Source organism: Leptonotus elevatus, chromosome 14, assembly GCF_054856555.1.
Source record: "Leptonotus elevatus isolate MCC_2025b chromosome 14, RoL_Lele_1.0, whole genome shotgun sequence".
Classification (NCBI taxonomy): domain Eukaryota; kingdom Metazoa; phylum Chordata; class Actinopteri; order Syngnathiformes; family Syngnathidae; genus Leptonotus; species Leptonotus elevatus.
In genome coordinates this window covers 10,149,214-10,170,147 of record NC_141252.1, presented here as the reverse complement: position 1 = coordinate 10,170,147, position 20,934 = coordinate 10,149,214, and the positions used below count along the sequence as shown (strand labels likewise).

The 20,934-nt window shown below is 38.6% G+C and overlaps 1 protein-coding gene across 5 annotated transcripts; it reads left to right on the top strand.

Moving 5' to 3' along the window:
* Nucleotides 1-261: 261 nt before the first annotated feature.
* On the top strand, nt 262-7,236 carry colec11 (collectin sub-family member 11). 5 transcript variants are annotated; one of them, XM_086095786.1, is made up of 9 exons: nt 262-678; nt 764-843; nt 2,456-2,500; nt 2,939-3,096; nt 3,154-3,225; nt 3,925-3,996; nt 5,451-5,504; nt 6,050-6,145; nt 6,303-7,236. In XM_086095786.1, the coding sequence occupies exons 4-9, from the start codon at nt 2,961-2,963 to the stop codon at nt 6,710-6,712; spliced, it is 840 nt and encodes a 279-aa protein (XP_085951912.1). In that variant the 5' UTR covers nt 262-678; nt 764-843; nt 2,456-2,500; nt 2,939-2,960; the 3' UTR covers nt 6,713-7,236. The 5 variants fall into 5 exon arrangements, with proteins under 5 accessions (XP_085951912.1, XP_085951910.1, XP_085951911.1 ...); XM_086095784.1 differs by lacking the exon at nt 2,456-2,500 and having other exon boundaries at nt 262-658; XM_086095785.1 differs by lacking the exon at nt 2,456-2,500.
* Nucleotides 7,237-20,934: the final 13,698 nt, after the last annotated feature.

The window sequence follows — 20,934 nt, the reverse complement described above, 5'->3', positions numbered from 1 at the left end:
GGGTTGTAGATTTTATTAGGTCGTTCAAACCAGTGGAGTGCAGTCAAGGCCCCCTGTTTGTTCAAAAGCACGAACCTACTGTACATTTTCAACTTACATTAAATGTTAAGACATTATTTCCAACAGTTTTCCTGTAGTAATTTTTGGTTTCATTTGATTTTTTCATTCATTTATTTGACCAATCAGATTCCAGCTTCTTTGTGTTGCCATGTAAATGTAATCTGCCCAACGCCATCACAATCCAGAGTGTTCAGTGTTGGCATTGATTACACGCACTGTCGTTATGGCTGTTGTGTATTAATTAATCACATTTTAGTTTCACAATTTTTTTAATTTATTTTTTCATCCTCCAATCAGATGAGCTAAACCAGTGTTTTCCAAACTCGGTCCTCAAGGAAGTCTTGCAGGTTTTGGCTGTTTTTCTTCTGCAACACACCTGAAGCTCATCAGTGAGTTCCGCATAAGCCTGATAATGAACCTGTTAATTGAAACAGGTGCGTTGGAGCAGGGAAACATCCAAAACCTGCAAGACTTCGGCCATCAAGGACCGAGTTTGGACACCACTGAGCTAGGCGGCTATGTTTAACCCCTCTGATTTGGTGAGCTCAATATGTGCACCAAGATTAATTGACAAGAGAAGATGATGTCGGACATGAAGGTGCAAGTAGATATTATGAGGTTAGGTCAACCAACAGTAGAGTGTTGCTGCTGGCGTGTTGAACTTGGAAAATGAGTTTTTGTTTTTTGGTTTTTGCACTTTCAGAGAGCAGCATGTATCCGTGCTACAGCTAGCACACACAGACAGGCAAGGGCAAAAAAAGGTCTGTTGCGTCAGCATCTCTGGTGAGTACGAAATAGTTTATTTAATGTTTTTATAGATAAATACTGATTGCAAAATGCTAATATTGTGGTGTATTGGTTTGGAGTTGCTAGGAGGTGATGTGTTGGATGATAAAGGTAACTGTTTTTTGCTAGTAGGCCTACTGGTCAGTTGGTATTTGTTTTCTTCTTGTTCCTTTTGAACTGAACTAGCTGACAATTCCATATGTCAGTAGAGTTTCTATACTTGCGTGTTTATTTTTTATGTATTTATTATTATTATTATATGTTTTTAAATAAATCAGCATTATAGTCTGACTGATCCTAAATGTATTCTTAAAACGTGGATTATTTGGTGTATTTTGAAATTGTAATGCAGAGGTAACAATGTTCCATGTATATGTAATTTAGCGTAGGCTTATCCTAATAAATAAAAATGTCGTCTATAAAAGAGTAACTGGGAGCATAATTGCAATGAAAAGACTGATCTTGCCTTGAGATTCATGAATACTGTATTGAATGTCACCTGAAACCTTTAGGAGGATTTTTTAAGGAGACACTCAATCCACCTTTGAAAGCCACCGTGGGGTTTTGTGGATCTAATTCGGATATGTGATACCCCTGGTTTGGACCGTATCTCATTACTGTCACTGGACAACAGCATGGAGGCACCATCTTGACCATTTTTAGTTATAAATTCCACTTTGATTGTTGTAAATTTTTTTTATCAGAACAAAATTAGTGTAACAGTATTCAAGTGACAAATTTAGTGTCAATATATATGCAAATTCAATGCAGATTTTTTTTATTTGATATACAATACATTATGTTATAGTTATCATGCATGGCGGCTATATTAGAATGTAAATTGCCCTGAATGATGCATTTCAATTACAGCATGTGTGACACATTGTAGACAATATTTAATTTTTAGGACCCATTTCTTTATTTGAACACTACCTCCATCAAGTGGACAAATTTGGCTGTGGGGTGAGACCCATAGTTTGTCCAAAAAAGTGCACATTCTTTGTTCAATATGTCAAACCAAAATCCGAATTGTTTTAAAAGATGCCATCTCAAGATGTTAAATCGTTCATACAGTGCTTAACAAATGTATTTGCCCCACCCACCAGGTGTGGCATACATCTTTCACTGAATTGTGTTAAACATTAAAAGGCCAGAGAAAAAGCAAAACACACTCCCAATCTTCTGAAATGTTAACATCATGCTCACAAGTTAAAGAGTGGATATGTTATACATGCATTTGAACTGTATTAGATACTGCCTTTGGTTCAATTAAAGGACAGACATGCTCATATTTTGATTTTATTTAAAAAAAAAAAAAGAAAGGAAAAAAAAAGATTACTCATCCCAGAGATGAGAACAGTTGAAAGTACTAGTTGAATTCTCAATATCCTGAAAAATGCACTTTATGGTCCGACTAAGTTTAAGGTTCAGTGACCATCAGTCACCTCCCGCCCCACACTCTTCTTGTCAATCACTCAGCAACTTTCCCAGCCAATTATCTGCAGAGCTCGACGTTATCTGTGTTTATGAATGTCCAATCCCCAACATTCCTCCACGCTTGTGTTCGAAACGTCTTCACATCTTTTTAAGCTGACCAATTCTTTGTTAGGCTGCTTGTACGCTCTTCTTCGGACTGGAAAAAAAACATTTACAGGTGAACCACACAATCTTAAATGCTCAACAATTACTATATATGGTAGTAGCAAGAGTACTATTGTTTTCCAGATATTTAAAAATATCCCGGCTAATTTATTTCTCTTTTTACAAATATGTTTAAGCATCTAGAAATGTGCTAATTATACAGTATTATTATTATTATTATTATTATTATATTAGGTACACCAAGGCTATCTGATTAAAAATCCTATAGTTGCATTGCATTTGTACTGTAACTTTTTATGTTATATTAATTTGTTAGTTATATAAATTGAGTATTGTTGTTGTCTTCATAAAGGCAAATTGCATTGGATTTTATGTATTTTCTGTGACTTAATTGCATTACCATAGCTCATTTTCCATCAATTATTGTTTTATTTTCCATTTACGTGATTACTTCATACTTTCTTAAGACACTTCTTTCCCTCCTTTACAGCCTACTACATAGTCCGCGTACAATGATGAAAGGACAGAAGCGCATACAAGCATTCCTTGTTATGTATGTAGTGACTTTATTGACATTACATACATCAGAAGGACAACACCTGACAGAGGAGAATTGCACTGTTCAGATCCTTGTCCCTGGCCTCAAAGGTAAGACCGGCTTGACACATTTCAGTTGTCTTCTTATTGTGTCATTTTTCTCAAAAGGAGAACCGGGGGAAAGAGGACCAAAGGGAGCCCCAGGGAGACCAGGAAGAGTGGGCCCACCAGGGGAAATTGGTATAATTTTGAAAATTCTGTTCTCATTTTAAGAAATATATATTTAGTCGTTTGATTATATATGCACATGCCCACAGACACACATAATTGGGCTAAGGATCACATCGTCTGGCTTGTTGATATGCTGTGTGTCAAGCTAATCAGAGCTGGTCAAGTGTTTACATTTGGATGAGAAATGACTTGCACAATCCAAAGCAGTAGATGTGTTTACTGAAGAATTTAATGAGAAGTGGACCGTGTTCGAGCTCGTTACACATGCACAATTTGAACGTGTGCTTACATTCTAGGTATGCACAGACATCCGTGGCGCATAGAATCCAAAGAAAATGGGACGTAATATAGTGGATGGGTGGCCGACTAGTTAGCACGCTAGCTTGTGGGTTTAAATCTCAGCTCCAGCCTTCCTGCGTGCTTGCTTTTACCCTTGCTTGTATGGGCTCTCCTTGGTTTCTTGCCACATTCCAAAAACATGCACATTATATTAATTGAAGGCTCTAAATTGTCCTGAGGTGTGAATGTGAGTGTGAATGTTAGTCTGCATGTGCCCTGCGCTTGCTTCGTGTCCAGTCCAGGTTGTTGCTCTTTTTCAACGGCAAGTGAGATCACACCCGGTCCTATCCTATATGCAATATAGACAATGGGTGAATGAATATATTTTGTAATACATGAATACATACTCTTTTCACCTGTATGTTTCAGGTCAACCTGGGCTTAAAGGACAAAAAGGCATTATAGGACATTATGGAAAAGTGGGACCAGGTGGAATAAAAGGTCAGTATAAAAAGTTTTTGTGAACAAAACATCCATAAAGTTTGGTTCTTTTATGACTTTATTATTGATTAACAGAAAAAGTGAGCAAATTTGCTCGATCAAAAATATACATACAGCAACATGAATTAGCAATTTTGGTGACTTAGAAAGTCAGTCACTGAAATGAGTTTCGTACCATTCCCTTTTAACTTTTTGTGTGAGATTGCGACTTCTCTGAGGCCGTTGAAATAGGGCTTATTGGATACCAATGCCCACAAACGCTACAATGGACAGTCAAAGGAGCTCAACGGTGTCAAAACGGATCTGAAAACGCAAATCTTTGACTTGAGCGAGTGAGGAAAGTTGCTTGGAGCCATTTCAAACCAGCTACAGGTCCCAAGACCAACAGTGCAAGCAATTGTTTGCAAGTATAAAGTGCATGGCACTGTTTATCACTGCCACGATCAGGAAGAAAATGCAACCTATCACCTGCTGCTGAGAGGAAAATTGGTCAGGAGGGTGAAGAGTCAACTGAGAACCACCAAAAAGCAGATCTGTCAAGAATTAGAAGCTGCCGGAATACAGCTGTCAGTGTCCAGTGTGTTTTTGTATTGCCATGGACTGAGAGACTGCCGTGCAAAAAGGAAGCTCTTGCTCCAAAAGTGGCACCTTAAGGCTCGACTGAAGTTTGCTGCTGATCATATGGACAAAGATAAGACCTACTGGAGGAAAGTTCTGTGGTCAGACAAAACAAAAATTTAGCTGTTTGACTACAATGTCCAGCAATACATTTGGAGGAGAAAAGGTGAGGCCTTAACCTCAAGAACACCATGCATGGGCATAGTAGAATTATGTTGTGGGGCTGTTTTGCTGCCCATAGAACTAGTGCTTTACACAGACTAAATGGGGTAATGAAGGAGGATGATTAACTTCCATTTTGTTCTCAAAATCATCAAGGTTGGGTCTTGGGCACAGTTAGGTGTTCCAACAGCACAATGAACCAACCACACATCAAAAATGGTAATGGAATGGCTAGAATTAAGGTTTTAGAATGGCCTGCCTTCCCAAAGTTCTTACTTATTAAACCCCGGTGAGAACATGTGGACAATGCTAAAGAAAGTCCCTGTCAGCAAGCCAACAAATTTAACTGAACTGCACCAATTCTGTCAAGACGAGTGGTCAAAGATTCAACCACAAGCTTACCAGAATCTTGTGGATGACTACCAAAAGCGCCTATATGAAGTGAAAATGGCCAATAGACATGTAACCAAATATTATATTAGCATTGCTGTATGTATATTTTTGACCCAACAGATTTGCTCACTTTTTCTGTTAAAAGAAAAAAAAACCATGAATCTTTTTTGGGACAAGAAAGTAACCGTTCCAATTACTCTATCAAAGAAAAATGAGTTATCAAATTTCCAAATTGCACAACTTTTCCCCAGACTAATAATAATAATGACATATTTTCACAGGCATAAAGGGAGACATGGGGGATCCAGGGCCAAGAGGCCCAGATGGAGAACCAGGTATCACATAGTAATTGCCAACGGGTTGATGTTTTATTTTATTTTTTTTAAGGGGGAAGTCAATCACCCACTAAAAAAAATATATATATCTTGACAATATTATGTTCTATGCAGCCCCACTAGTCTAAATACGGTATTCTGGTTAATATTGTGTAAGTGAAATGAGTTAAGCAGCAAAAATCCAGCAGTTTTTATCAATATCAGAAGGCGGCCATTTTGCCACTCGAGTGAAAATGACATCACAGTTGCGCAGGTCTCAGGTAACAACCAATCACAGTTCAGCTTAAGAAAACAGGTGAGCTGTGATTGGACGTTGCCTGAGCCCTGGGCAACTTTAATGTCATGGCTGCCCCCTGAGATGGATAAAAACGGCTGGATTTTGCTTTATAACTCATATTCCACAAATGTAATATTAATCAGAATGTCATGTTTAGACTAGTGAGGCCACATATAACATATTATCGTCAAGAAATGTTTAAGGTTGACTTCTCCTTTAAGCCCATGATTTTTAAATTGTGATAATATATGATTTGTGGTCTCATCAGGCATACCATGTGAGTGCTCACCAATAAGAACGATGATTGGCGAAATGGACATCATTGTGGCCCAGCTAGTTTCTGAACTGAAATTCATCAAAAATGGTATGATTTTTTGTTGTTGTTTCCTTGATCTTGAGTGTGTGTGTGCGTATGTACACTATGGATGTCCTGACAGCTACCTCACTTGTCAACCTCAGTCATGCAAATGCAGGCCATGTCAAATGGGAAATTTATAGAAATGCAAGTGCTCATGTTTCAGCACTGCCCTCCCCCGCAGCTGTCGCTGGCATAAAAGAGACAGACAAAAAGGTGTATCTGCTGGTGAAGGAAGAGAAACGCTACTCGGATGCCGAGCGCTATTGCCAGATGAGGGGAGGGCACCTGGCCATGCCTAAGGATGAGGGAGCCAACACAGCCTTGGCGAGCTACATCACGGAGGCGGGTCTAAGCAGAGTCTACATCGGCGTTCACGACCTGGACGTGGAAGGAGTGTTCACCTACGTGGATCGCTCTCCCATGTCCACCTACAGTAAATGGAGAAAAGGGGAGCCCAATAATGCTTATGATGATGAGGACTGTGCTGAGATGGTTGCCTCTGGAGAGTGGACTGATGTTGCGTGCCAACCAACAATGTATTTTGTATGTGAATTTGACAAGGACTCTGTCTGAGTTGCCAAGATGGCCTAATAGACTTGCAGTGACAAAATGATGCAGAACTATAATTTTTGGTATAATAAGGATACAGTTTTGAAATGTATAAACATTGATTATGACTTTTATATAGGGGTTTGTTAACACATGGTTGATGTTCGGAATCTTTTTTTTTTCCCATTGGAAATTAAGAAAATAGAAATAATCAGTTCCAAAGTCCAACTATACCATACCACTTTTATTAGCATGGCATAAACATGGTCGTTTTACTAAGGTCATTATTTATACCTTTTTCACCTGTAGGAAACAATGGAATGAGAAATAATTAGTTCCAGGGTAACATTGTTCCCTAGTTAAACTTTTATAAACTGTACCAAAAATGTTGCAAGTAACATTAAAATTGTTTCGACATTATACACGTGTCAAAATAAGTAATATGAGTCTTTATTTTAATGTATGATGTGGTGACAAACAGTCATAAGAGTGTACAAATAAGTCACTGTTAATACTGAAGCCTAAAAATAATAAAACATGAGTTGTGTCTCAAATGAGTCTCATTTACTCCTTTTAAGATAAAAAGTCTGCACTGACCCCGACGGGCATAAATCTTCAGTCGGTCGTTGCATCATAAAGCACTTGCCGAAAATGCAGAGGCACTTGCCGAAAGGTGAGCATTCATCAATGACGGGTTGATATAACGGCGGTTTTGCCCAGCTCTGCACATTTTCTAAATATTTTTAAACTTCTGAAGTGGTGATGGGCGAGTACCGATACTAGGTATTGTATCAGGACAACCGGCCTTATTTCAAGGTATCGTGACTCGATCGCGCTCTTGTGGCCATTTTACGATCAGGAACTAGAAATGATAGATTACAGTAGAAGAATGCATAATTGCCATTAACTTCATGTCATTTTAACAATGCTATATTGTGGTATATAGGTCTTTATTTAAAATGATCTATTATTGTTTTTTTGGAGGGAATTGTATTTATCAAAAGTACAAGTGGTACTTTGTGCTTGGTATTGGTCTTGGTGGTTACTCGAGTTAAAACCCTTTAAGCCCTAAATTGTTTTTCAGGCTTTTGCTCGGAAATTGCATACCCAAAATAAAAAGAGGAAATCTCTGCAACCACAAGATCTATTTGAATAATTCTTGTGTCATAATAAATGGAACACTTGTGAGATTTGTTCAGATGTGCAAATCTATGTGTAATATATGTTACTGGTTAAAAGTAAATGAATATGGCACACAGCACAAATGTGAAAAAACAAAAAATCACGTGTGTTTTGCATGAAAGAGCACAGCGGGAGAGCTGAATTATTTCACTGCACAATACCGATTTCTATACTTGATAATTAAATTAGTAGGCTTTTGAGCTGTGTTTGGGGCATGTAAAAATGGCTTATATATTCTTGTAGCCCCAGTTATGCAGTTTAATGTGATGTGCATCATTATATTCTTTCATGATTAGGGCATTGTTTCACACAATTTCTTCATTGTCCGAGAGGACCCCAATGGGGGGCGCTCGGGCTTAAAGGGCTACATACTTGTACTAGTACAAAAGATCATCCTTTCCCTAAAAAGCCTTTTTTTACAGTTAACATTAGCATGGAAATGGTGGCTACACTCTTTTTGTAATTTTTTTAAAGACACTTAAATAAAAACAACATGAAGATTAACTAAACTAACAGTTTGACAGTGCAATTACATAGGGGTGTGTGGCATTTCCTACTTTAAATAATCTTTTGCATAGTTGTGTCAGTAATAATAATTCATCATCTTTGCATCTCTGGCTGCTGCTATTTTTATTGTATATTTTTAATAATTTTTTGGGGTGGATGTCCCTGCTGAGTTATCCTACTGACCCTTCTAAAAAAAATGATTTGAATATGCATGATGCAGTCCTAATAAAGCACAGCATCGCTCCCTTAAGAAATGAATAATTAATGCTGAGATGAATTATGCATTTAATTGACCAAGAACTGTTTGACACAAACTAATTAGGAGTCATTGTTTGTGCAATCTCCTGTTACCTTTAATACTAAGTTATATGTACTGTGCAACAATGTATAAATTGTGTGACGAAAAAAGATTAGTCAATGAAAGTGACAACTATGCATAACCCCACCATGGGACACTCCATCCACAACATTGATTAGCAAACCACTCACCCAGACGGCACCATACACGCTGTCAACCATCTGCCCTGTATGGTGAAAACTGAGATCAATTCCTGAAGAGAACCGTTGCAAAGTTGTGACCCCATTCACTGGTGATTCACTGGTGTGCGGTGGGCTTTACGGTGTGGTCAACACAGATTTTGGCCAAGCCACAAACTTAGTGATGGACAAATAAAGCCTCATGAAGCACTTTTGATATTTTTTTGACTCCTCTAGATGGCACTCTTGGTTCAAAGATGTAGTGGAAATGTAATCACTTTCCATTGCACTAGCCTTTATATTTAAGCCAAGATCACCATGTAGAGGAGTAAAATAAATATTGCAAGTGCTTCGTGAAGCTTCATTTTCCCATCACTACTCCATGATTGTAAACCACTTATGAAGTTCACACTGTTGCTGGACATTAATAGAGGAGCAACTGGTTGTGATTTCGATTTGATTTATAGATGAAGATCCTAGCTATTTCCTCTTCTACAACTACTCTTTCTTCTTCTTTGTTTTTGCCGTCTGGATGCCCTGTGGCACCATGCTGCCTCTTACAGGTCAATCTTGGTACTATGAGGGTGATATTACTATTTGGTATATGTGTACCGTAAGTGTTGCCAGCCCATTTTTTAAGGGTGCTCTACCCAAACCAAACCCTCCCATCTTGCATAGACCAAATGTCCTCCAATCGGATGTGCTCTGAAACCGTCAGTACCCCTAAACTTCTTGATCTTTGGTTCACCCCATGCAATTGATCACATCAGAATTGTGTGTCAAGCTGGACTTCAGCATAATTTGGCTTCTCATGACATTGGTCAAACACGTTACTGTAACACTCTGATCAAGTGATACGTGACAAGCGTGTCTAGTTTGCACCCCCAGCATTTTAATTAACATTTCCCCACGTGCGGGACGTATTGAAGGAGTGCAATTGGTTATGAAACGGCACTATCATTCATCACTGTCTTCGGGACGCACTGAGTTACCGTTTGGTTCCACTTTGATGGGTAATCCCGACAGAGGCTGGTTGATCAAGTACAGCGGTACTCGTGCACAGATCATTTGCACCAAGAGCACGACGACTCTGAGTGGAAAAAAAGTACTACATTCATATTGTGATTAAGTAGCCAGTCGAATGTTTTGAATCCATAGGAGGATTGCGTGGAGACGAGAACATGCACACTCAGCATCTTGAGGTGTCACCTAACATGCGATGGTTTTAACCATGAAGGATGACAATGCTGTGGCACATGGTAATTTTTCACATCGAGAAAAATGAGGTACGCATCAATGGCACAACACCAAAAATGTCACAATTATCATGAATACTGAGTAATCTTGATTTACTCCTGGGGCATTTCCTTCATTTTTGTTATTGTTCTTATGGTTACTATTGTTACTGTTACTTTTATATAATTAATTTGTTAGCATTTCATTGTCGGATGGGGCGTTCTGCTTGGTCTGTTCAAAGCACTTTGTAAACACTTTTTTGTTTGTTTGTTAAAGCTATACAAATAAAATGTATTAGCATTATAAACATCTAGTTAGTTTCAAACCTGGGTCTGTTTATTTGAATACAAAGCTGATACACTCACAAAAGGTTTAATGTGTGACTTATTCTGTTGTATGAAATGTAACAAATACTGTACATGTTGTATTTTCTGCCATCTAATTGAATAGTGTGTAATTTTTCTGCCTCTCACTACACAATGCTGCCATATAGATGGACAAACAAATATATTATTTGTAGTGAATAAATAATAAATCTCACTGCACACTAATGTGCAATGGCACCCTGGTCAGGAACCACTGACCCAGATGGACTCACGTGCTCAATGTTGAATGTTGGAATTTTAATTTTAATGTAACTCAGAAGAGCACATACCTCCAGGCTGAGCAATCACAGTTTGGATGAGCACCAAATTGTGCATTCATAGGTATCAAACTCTGTAAATTACTAAGTTAATGAAATTGAACTTTCTACTTAAATATTACAAAAATAACTACTATAATAGTTAAATTTATTTACATGTATTATTCAAAATATTAATACATATAAAATATGAGTAAATATAATATAATTTATACATAACAGAATTGTATCGACACAGCATAAATTTATAAATTACGATAATTGTTTTAAAAAGTTACTAAAGTAAAATATTCTACAATAATCTTTTACTGTTAAAATGGTTGATTTTTCATGTATTTCAATGAGGGTTAAGTAGTTTTGTGTAAATAGAAATGAAAACAAAACTGTTGCTCTTTCCTATTGTACCACTAGGTGGAGACAGAGACAACATTATGGCTGTGGTTTGCCTCCACCAGTCTGAGTCTGAGCATAATTCATTCAGCAGACATGCTGGTGCCACATTTGAATCCCCTCAGTGATCCCTTATGAATATCTGTAAACATGATGTGACCGCTTAACAAGACCCTTTGAGGTGGCTAAAAAGATTCCGTCCCTCCCTGTCTCGATCTGTCACCTGTTAAGTCGTCCGTTAACAGGGTCATCTCCGTCATTAATTTCAGTTTGACCTCGCAAAGCAACAGCAGTCTGCTTAGAAATGCCCATAAAAAGATGCTTTAAAATGTGCTCACATAGGATGTGTAAAATTTAACCTTGCCTGCGGTGTATGTGAGCTGCACACGCTCTGTGAATTGGACATCTGCAGCAGAGCCTTTACTTGACTGCACGGCGCAACGATGACATCATCCGGCGCACAATGTTCCTTGCTGGGCTTACAATGCCGAGTTAGCTGTTTCCTGGAATGCCTAAATTAAGGATGTTTTCATAAAGCTTTTTGGCTTCAATTCGTATCCTTAATCCTACATTGCTGACCTAAAGGATTGCAGTACAAAGCAGGTGCATAACTCTCCCCAAAAAAACTTCACTGCAAGTTTTAAGTTAAAAATGAGTCTCATCTTTCAGTCTGGTGGAGAATTGGCCTGCCGTCCAGTCACTGAGCATTACGGTTGATTAGTAACAGCGGAGAAGTTCATGATGGTGCTGGGCAGCATTAGCTAAACTGCTCCTCTTTGCTGATTAAAACGAGTTACTGCGGAAGTTGAATGATTGCGTCATAAGTTGAAAGAATTAAGAGTGGCTTGACAAATACTTCTTCATAACCGTGCATCATACTTTACTGCCGTACACCAGGAGAATGCAAAATACGAGCATATGAGAACTACTCTGTAAATTTTAAACAAGTGAGTAATGAAACATGGAATCACTGGACACTTTATTAGGTACACTTGGACAGACAGACAGCTCTCTGGTCTTCATGTCTGCTTAACAGCAAATGTGGTTTTCACAAGTGAAACCCAAAGCCAAAAAAAGCACTATCTTCATATGGTCTTCAGTTAGCATGTCTTTAAAAAATAACTGAGAAATAATGAGTAAATCTCCCCAAAGCTGTCCATTTCATTCCGAAATATCCTCACCGGGAAGAAAGGTGAGGGGAATACTATAGCGCTTTGTGGAAAACTACACCACCTCCTGCTGCGGCCAGCGTGTCTGCTCCCCAAGGAGCACCAGGCCAGGAGTGGACCCTGCTGATACTGCAGCTTGCATGCTAGCTGGAGGCGGCTAGTCCCGCTTGGTCTGGACCTCCGTCCCCCCAGCCCCTCCACCATCTCCAGACCTCCGGGCTATCATATCACAGTGTCCTCTCGTTGACTCCTCTCCTGTGACGCTAGAGAGGATGACCGATTACTTGCTACTCAGTCCAGCCCTCCAGTATCTCGTCTGTTGCACTTATTCTCCCTCATACTTGGGGGGCCTCCTGATGCACATTGCCGTGCGCTCCCACGGGATATCGTACAGTAGATGTGGATGACCTCAGCTTGTCTGCTGCTGGAGTTTCTTAATGGCCGCTGTGTGTACTGTAATCTCATCCTGTCCCATAAAGAACTTGTTGGCTCTCCCACCTTATTTAGTAAAATTGGTATAAAGATGGATGGGTTATTGTTACCTATAGCTGTAAAATTTGAGGAGGCACATTCCATTTTTGAAATACTTCTGACAGAAAATACACCTCTAAAGATGAATGTTGTTGTGTTTCTTGCTTTGTCCATTCAAGGGTCACCAATGAGTGATTGATACGTAAAGACCACATGCCTGCAAAACTTCATGACACTTGAAGCAGCTTTGCGATCACAATTATTTACAACAAAGTGCACAATAACCTTACTACAAGTCTGAACGCAAACACATTGTATCCCATTACACGTTTGTCCTCAGCGTGGAGCCTACCAGATATTGTCTGTAGGGTACACCCAAGATTAGTGACCAATCAATCGCAGAGCACTTAACATTTACAAACAAGCATTCATACAAACTCATGTACACACTGACGGACCATTTAGGGTCTTCAATTTTTTTTGTGGGAGGAAGATGCAGCACCTGTAAAAAACCCAGAAAGTGCGGGACTTGCAGTCTCCCTACAGGAAGACCAGGGCCAAGACTTGCACTTAGAACCAAAATTATTTTAGTTAACCAAAACTCATCAAATAATTAGAAATAACATTGAAAAAAATTGTCAAACAGTGTTAATTTAGATTTTTTTTAGTTATAGTCTTTTGACTACAATTAATTAGTTTAATCATAATTTAGTCATCTCATTGTATTTGAGTTTTAATAACATTTTAGTCGACGAAAATAATGAGCAATTTTAGTCGACAAAATAAAGAGCAATTTTAGTGGACTAAATTGACAATTTAGTTGTTTCCTTCAGCATACATTTCAACTATTATCCAGAAAATTATAACACACCTATTTGTAACTGGAGTTTAACACGCAAGACACATTCAATACAACAGTGCCTTTATTAATTGTTTCAATGAAACGTGTTGAACTGATAATAATATGCCATCTCATAACTTAGTTTTCACTTAAATAAAAAGTGCAAAATTGCTTGAGATAAATTATTTCAGCTGCACAATGAATGTAAACATGTTTGAACATTAAATAAAGTGCAGTGAATTGTGTGAATTTTAGTCACTGTTTGTTTTCATTTTAGTAATTGACAAAATTGTCAGTCAATTTTGGTTATCGTCTCAATGAATGGCTTCTATTTGAGTTTTCTGAAAAAAAAATTGGGATGAAAAATATGACAATTTTTTGTCAACGAAATTATCACTATTTATATTTACCAAAAAAACGAAAACTAACTATAATTAGTCTGGTGAAAATGTCCTTAGTTTTCTTCTTTGTCCAAGAATGTAATACACAGATGTCAGTGCGTCCGTGAATTTTGAGCAACAGTCGGGACACCCTTCCGTCATTGTCAATCTGTCAATATTTCAAACCGAACCGCATTGTAATCATCAATCGTCATTCATCATTCCTTAGCAAAATGAGCATCTGTCAGTGTTTCTGTCATTCATTAGCAAAATGGGCAATTAAGTCATTGACAGATTGACGTACCTTTCCACCTCTGCTAATACATGAGCCTTTGGGTTTGATCATTTTGACATTTGCTTTTAGTAGACAGCCGTGTTTATTGCTTACGGCTGTATGGCTACCTAACTCTGCCCAAAATGTGACTCTAAAGCCCAAAACCAAGAGGCAAACTTGTGCCGTTTGGTAAAGCTCCATTACAGTGAATAAAAAAAATGCACAATTGCCCCACTTGAACCGTAGTGTAATCTAGTGAAAATGGCTTAGTACTCTACTGGTGGCTCAATCACAAATACTTCTTCTTGCCAGGTGTTGGTTTCCCAAGCTATAACGCTACAGCTACACCCTCCTCAACAATAACATCATTGAAATGCAAACATGATGATCAGATTGTTGATTTTGGTTAGCCTTGCCAAGGCGTATTTTGATTTCACTCATGAATTGAGGTTATGAAATTGAATTGGCACTCTGTACTGCTGTGACAGTGCCACTTGCTCTTCTCGTCTTTCATCTCGTCTGCTTGTGGACACAGCCGAGCGTGCAAGCGTGAACTCTATTTCAACCCTTCTTTTTCGTCAACGCGCCAAGCAAACTTCACTCCCTTGTTTTTATCCCCCCCACCTCTCGGCCCACCAGTGGGTGCATATAATTCAAAAGAATATCAACAGCATTGAACATTAAAGAGAGCAAACAAGTGAGTAGTGACAATGCTGCCTTCCCCCCAGACTGCGTGTTAGTGAGCTTGCAAACACTCACTGCCACAAGTGCAGTCTGGTGGAAGCTTGAAATCACTACACCACACTACTCCATGCCCCCCCCCCCCCCCGCCCCCTTTCCGAGTAAAGAAAAGAGCGATGCGGCTGCAAAGACACATTAAGTCTGTGTGTGCCTCTCATTCTCTGTAAGGCAGCTCACCTTTCTACCTACAAGAGAGAGGATGAGGAGAAAATTGCCTTTTCAGGGAAGCTTTAATTCAGATGTGTGCCCTGCTGTCTGAACATCACTCTGGCTCCGCCTCCCACCTCTTCCTTGCAAACCCTCCTCTTCATCAATACCCCACCACTGTCTGCTTCCTTAAAGCTTGTTTGGGTTTTCATTGTTTGATCTGCCTTGATAAATAAGACAAATGCAGTTTGAAATTCATAGCTGCCTCCAAATCCCACCCACCCCCCACCACCCCCTCCTCCTGCACTCTCCCTGTTTCATCAATAAATGATTAGTTTGCCACACTCACGGGTGATTGATAGGTTGTGCGCATAGAATGTATTGGAAGCAGATGAATTCGATAGAATAGGAGTCACATGGGAACGACAAAGCGCATGAAAAATGGAGGTCAGTGGAGAATGTTAAAAAGAGTGTTGGAGCAAGTTGTGTTTTGTCTTTTTTCCCCCTATTATCAGCAACATGTCAATAATGAATCAGAGATGAATGGAAGGACATCATGACAGCATGTCTCTATATATATTTTTGTCTTAAATTTGTTTGCTGGTGGTTTCAGCTGAGAACACAGCTCAGGGGCCGGGTAGGAAAGACACTGCCAGGAATAAATGATGTAAACAACTGTATCACAATCAGTACTCAGATCATGCCTCAGCAGGAGCAAATCAGTCACTCGTCCTATTCATCTCTTTTTATATTCATTCTCCTACCATGCTGATTTGATGCATACTCGTGGTCACTTTATTAGCTACACCAAGTGTTGTCCGTAACAAAGAAAAACTAGAACTGCAAGCAGCTATGGCGAGACCCTCAAAATGAGAATTATGTAGTACTCTGCAAACAGTGCATCGCCACGGCAACAGTGTGCGATAAAATAAAACACTTTCAATACCTTTCATCTTAAACATGTTTAGATGAAACGTCCAAAATTTGAAGACGATCAGATAAATTCTGTAGGAGGAGTTTGTTAAAAAAAAAAAAAAGACCTGACAAAGGTGTTGGGCCCAGCTAAAGTGGTGATTTGTACTGTTGCAAGAATGAGCATGCAACACTTGTTGGGTCACTCTAAAAAGAGAATTGTTGAACCAACTTAAGTGTACAAATAACATTTTTGAATAATAATAATAACTTAAGATATTTACTTGAATTAAGTAAATCCAAAGTGAATATATTAAGTTTAATGAACTCCTAATTAATTAAACTTAATATATTTACTTTGGATTAACTTAATTCAATCGTGCGTTACCAACTGAAGCAATTTTATTACGTTGGTCAACAATTCAATTTATAATCTTATATTGGTTCAACAATTCTCTTTTTAGAGATACACTGATCTCAACAATATTTGGTAGTTCAGTGATAGATTTCTCTCAACTCTTTAGTTCTGTGGTATCAACTCTTGTTGGATCAGCTTGGGCATGCTGTTCGCATTAAGGCGAGCATCACAACCACATGACATGGAACGTCTCTTGTCTAAGGAGTGGAATGCTGTTTCCAAGCAAGAGTGTGACCAGGCTGTTGTGTTACGCATGCTTCTTCCACACATTACTGAGGCTTGTAAATGTTAACATTTTTAATTAATGGTTAATATCAATCTTATTATTTTTCCGGTGTTACTGATAAAAATTCCACAAAAAGACACTAAAATAGACTAATTTGACCAATTGGTTTGGGCGCTGACGTTATGGCACACATTACATGGGTGCTATGCACATGTTGTTCCGCTCGTCCCAAAAGTGCATTTTCCTATAAAAATTGAGAATTATTTAAAAAGGAATTAGCAGTTTCTCTAACAAGAAGCATTGTTGCAAAAGACACCAGGCCTTATTTCAAGTATTGGTAATTGTGACGGAGGCCATTACCAGTATTGGCCGCTGTCTTGTAGCTGTTTTATGATCAGGAAGTAGAAATTAGAAAAAAAAATGCCATTAATTTCATACAATTTTAAGGAAAGCATGCTATATTGGAATACATAGACCTTTCTTCAAAATTATCTGGCAATAGTGATATCGGTACTTGGTATTGGCATCGGTGACTACTCAAGAGTTGAGCACTTAAGCACTCCGTCTGGAAAAAAAAGTGTGTGTGGGGGGATACAAAAAAAGTGCCATATTATCCTTGTAAGGCATGCTTGGATGTATATTTTATAAGGAACAACTAATTAATATGTGGTATGTATTAATATGGGTCAAACTTGTTTTTTCAGAACACATATTTGATGGCCGTTCTTCTCACCCAGTACAGTGCACTTTCAAGTCCAAACAGAACATGGCCCCCTGCTGTTTGGTGTGTGAACACGGGTGTTTCGGTGAATATTAATAACCAGAACAAGACTTCAAACACGGTTGAGCAGGCTTAAATCATAAATGAAGTCAATCAGGCATTTTTGTTGAATATTTATCCAGAAAGGCTTGTTATTTAACTTGTGTGGAAGGGAAAAACAAAACGCTCTCATTTTCCTCTGATGTGGGAATGAAAATGGTAATCTAATCGGAATCATGCTGACAAAGGGTCATAAAAACATCATATCGCAAGGCATTCATGAGGCTGATGGCTAGTAATTTTCCAGCTTAACATTCATAGACAAATTATTAGTAGTCTGTATTGGTGTGCTTGTTTGCCTGATTCTTCTAATAGTAGGAGGCTGTTGCTTTATGGGTATTTTTTTCCGTGCACAATTATGCAATGCAACCACAAATAACACACATTACATACAGACTTATTTGTAATAAGTACACTATTTTGGTAGGTCAGGGTTAGGTTAGGTTAGATGCTGGCATTCTTCTCATTGATATTGTTCCCTTTGCTGCGTTTTGACTCAAATGTGATGTCTTCAAGTGTAGCACATGAACCTAACATGCATGTTTTGTGTCACGAGATTAATTTTTACCATTTCATGGCCATGTGGAATGTGAAAATATTGCTTAATAAAAAGGTCAGTTTGACACTTAAACAATGGTCAACTATGTATATGACTCTTAAGAATGTTAACATGTTACCTAATAAAGTAAACTTTTTATTGGCCAATAGGCTCAAGCTCAACTGAGACCGTAATGAGGACAAGACTCTAGAAAATGAGGTTCGAAAAAATGCATGGACAATTTTTAGGATGAAAAAAAAAGATGACCCTGGAATTTCTATTTCACTGTTGACAGATTGTGTTCAATTTTGGAGGTTCAAGTGTAACTTTATTCATTTCACAAGTCTGCTACGTCCATATTCAACTAAATATGAATCCATTTCTGTGCATTGCTGCCATTAGGCATTAATCCAGCAGCTGTAGACTCAAACCAATGAAATAAAATGACTTGAGGCTACTAAAGTAGATTCATGTCCAATAGTGTTTTCTGTTAATCAAGAGTAGACGAAGAGGAGTTTGTTTACCAGAAAAGCAGTTTGACGGATCTTCACAAGCACTTGCCTCAAGAGCGACCTGTCACTGTCAAGAGCCAACCCCAAAGTGAAAGTTCACGCTGGCCAGGCCAGACCATGGCATTCCGTGGCCCCTTTTTTTTGTCCTCGGGACCAGTCTGAATAAATAAAGTGGCTCGACAGCGGCATTGATCTATGGTAAAGTTGAAGGGGGAAATGGAAGGGGAGAAGACAGGAGGCCAGTGAGGGATTGAGGGGGAGCGAGCATGCAGAAGAAAGAGGCGGAGGCTGCCAACCGATGAGGTAATTGTGATTAATCACTTTTCTCGGAGGTGCAGCATGTCGAGTGCACCAAACAAAAGGAAAGAGACGCAAGGAGTGCTGGTGTTGCAGTTAAAAGTGCACCTGCCCATTGTTCAGGTGAAAGATCTGTATACAGATCAGACAAGACATCTTTTAAATCCTTTGCTTGACAATCAGAGATAAGGAAATAAGGATTATGTTTCAGAAACATAGTCTGGCGCATGGCACTCAATATTATTTCATCATGTCTTATCAAGAGAGGTAAACCAAAATGTAATTCCTTCTCATTTCGCAAATCTAATGTGCATCAGGTAGTACAGGGATGGGCAACTTAAATGCTGGAGAGGGCCACACATTTTTCATCTGTGCTGCTTGGGGGACGTGTAGGACCACACGCTTCCTAACCAGTGTCAGGACAAAAATACAAATTTAAATGTGGACAGAATATGGACATATGTGTAAATATGTATTCTGAATATACATAATTTTTCATAATACATTTCACAATGAATGTAAAAAAGATCCACTATCCTTACCCAACAAAGTGGGGTTGAAGCAAACAACAAAATAAGCACATAGTGTGTGGCCAAATGAATGACATAAATTGTAATAAAGCACAGTACAAAACCCAGTAGGGGTGTGAATTGCCTAGTACCTGGCGATTCGATCCGTATCACGATTCATAGGTCATTCGATTCCGATATGAATCTATAAGTTGATTATTGCGATTATTATTATTTTTCAGTTTAAGCACAACTAAGCAATGTTTGCCACCTAGTGGTGAATGGTGATGTTACAACTTAAAACTCCAGTCAATGCATAATAACAATTTGACGCTTGTCAATTTGCATATTTGTGGCTTTTTTTTCAAAAAAAATTTAAGATTTTGGTGTGGTTTTTTTTTTTTTTACAGTTTATTTTTCACATTTACTCCTTGACTCATTGAGCCATTTTCAACAGTGAGGAGATAATATTTTGTGGAGAATTAACATGATAACGTCATTATTTTTCATGAACAATTAATACCTTAAAAAACTAATTTTCCCACTTGCTGTCAACTGAAGATATGACATCACCTGTGCTCAGGAAACAGTTAACGACCAATAACGGCTCAGTTTGCTAATCAAACCCAGAAAACATGATTGGTCGTTACCTATTTCCTCAGCACAGATGTCATCTTCAGTTGACAGTAAATGGAAACAATAGTTTTTAAAGGTATTAATTGTACATGAAAAATAATCAAGTCTATTAAACTAAATATTAACTTTTTTACTGCTGAAAATGTCTCAATGAGTCAAGTATTCCTTTAAGGCCACTCAGGGTACTACCCATGCACACTAAGCGTTGTAAGTGCCATTTTTACATGTCACAAACATGTTTAAGAAAAGAAAGAAAGAAAGTAAGCCATTGTAACAATTAAAATAAGGTAACACTACTCATCCACAATGCAGAAGGAACCGTTTGCTCTTAAGCTTTTTTGATCAATTTCATGCAAGTCATTAGCCATGATTTACATCATCTTGGCCAAATTAGAGTGACTGAGCAGATCACTGATGGTGTAAAAGTGGGTGATAAGTTCAATTCATACTCAGTGACAGTGTGAATGTGAGTGTGAATGGTTGTCAGTCTTTATATACTGTTGTTACTCTATGATTGACTGGCAACCAGTCCTGCTTGTGGTTCGCCCAAAGTCAGCTGGCATTGGTTCAATCTCACCCTTGACACTAATGAGGATAGACACGATCGAAAAGGTGAGATGGATGGACATTTATAACCTGGGACTGCTCCACTGTGATTTGCTCGGTAAAGGCGGTACATTCTGAACAATAATTCAAGCTGATTGGACGATGCGTTAACTTGTGCATGCCTGCCGTCTTTACCTGCTAAATATGCACAAAGCGCCTTTCACTGTTCTTCAAAAAGGAAACTGTGAGTCATTCTGCGAGAACAGAATTAATTGCAGCGTCTATTCGTCCATGTTTGGTTTGTTTGTTTCCCCGGGCTCGGCGCTTCCTGGTTTTGTCACAAACAACGCCGGATTGGTCCGACCTAAAAAAAA

Coding starts and splice junctions, on each gene's coding strand:
- colec11 (XM_086095784.1), top strand. Junction 3,226..3,924: donor GGGCCCACCAGGGGAAATTG/GTATAATTTTGA, acceptor TGTATGTTTCAG/GTCAACCTGGGCTTAAAGGA. Junction 6,146..6,302: donor ACTGAAATTCATCAAAAATG/GTATGATTTTTT, acceptor CTCATGTTTCAG/CACTGCCCTCCCCCGCAGCT.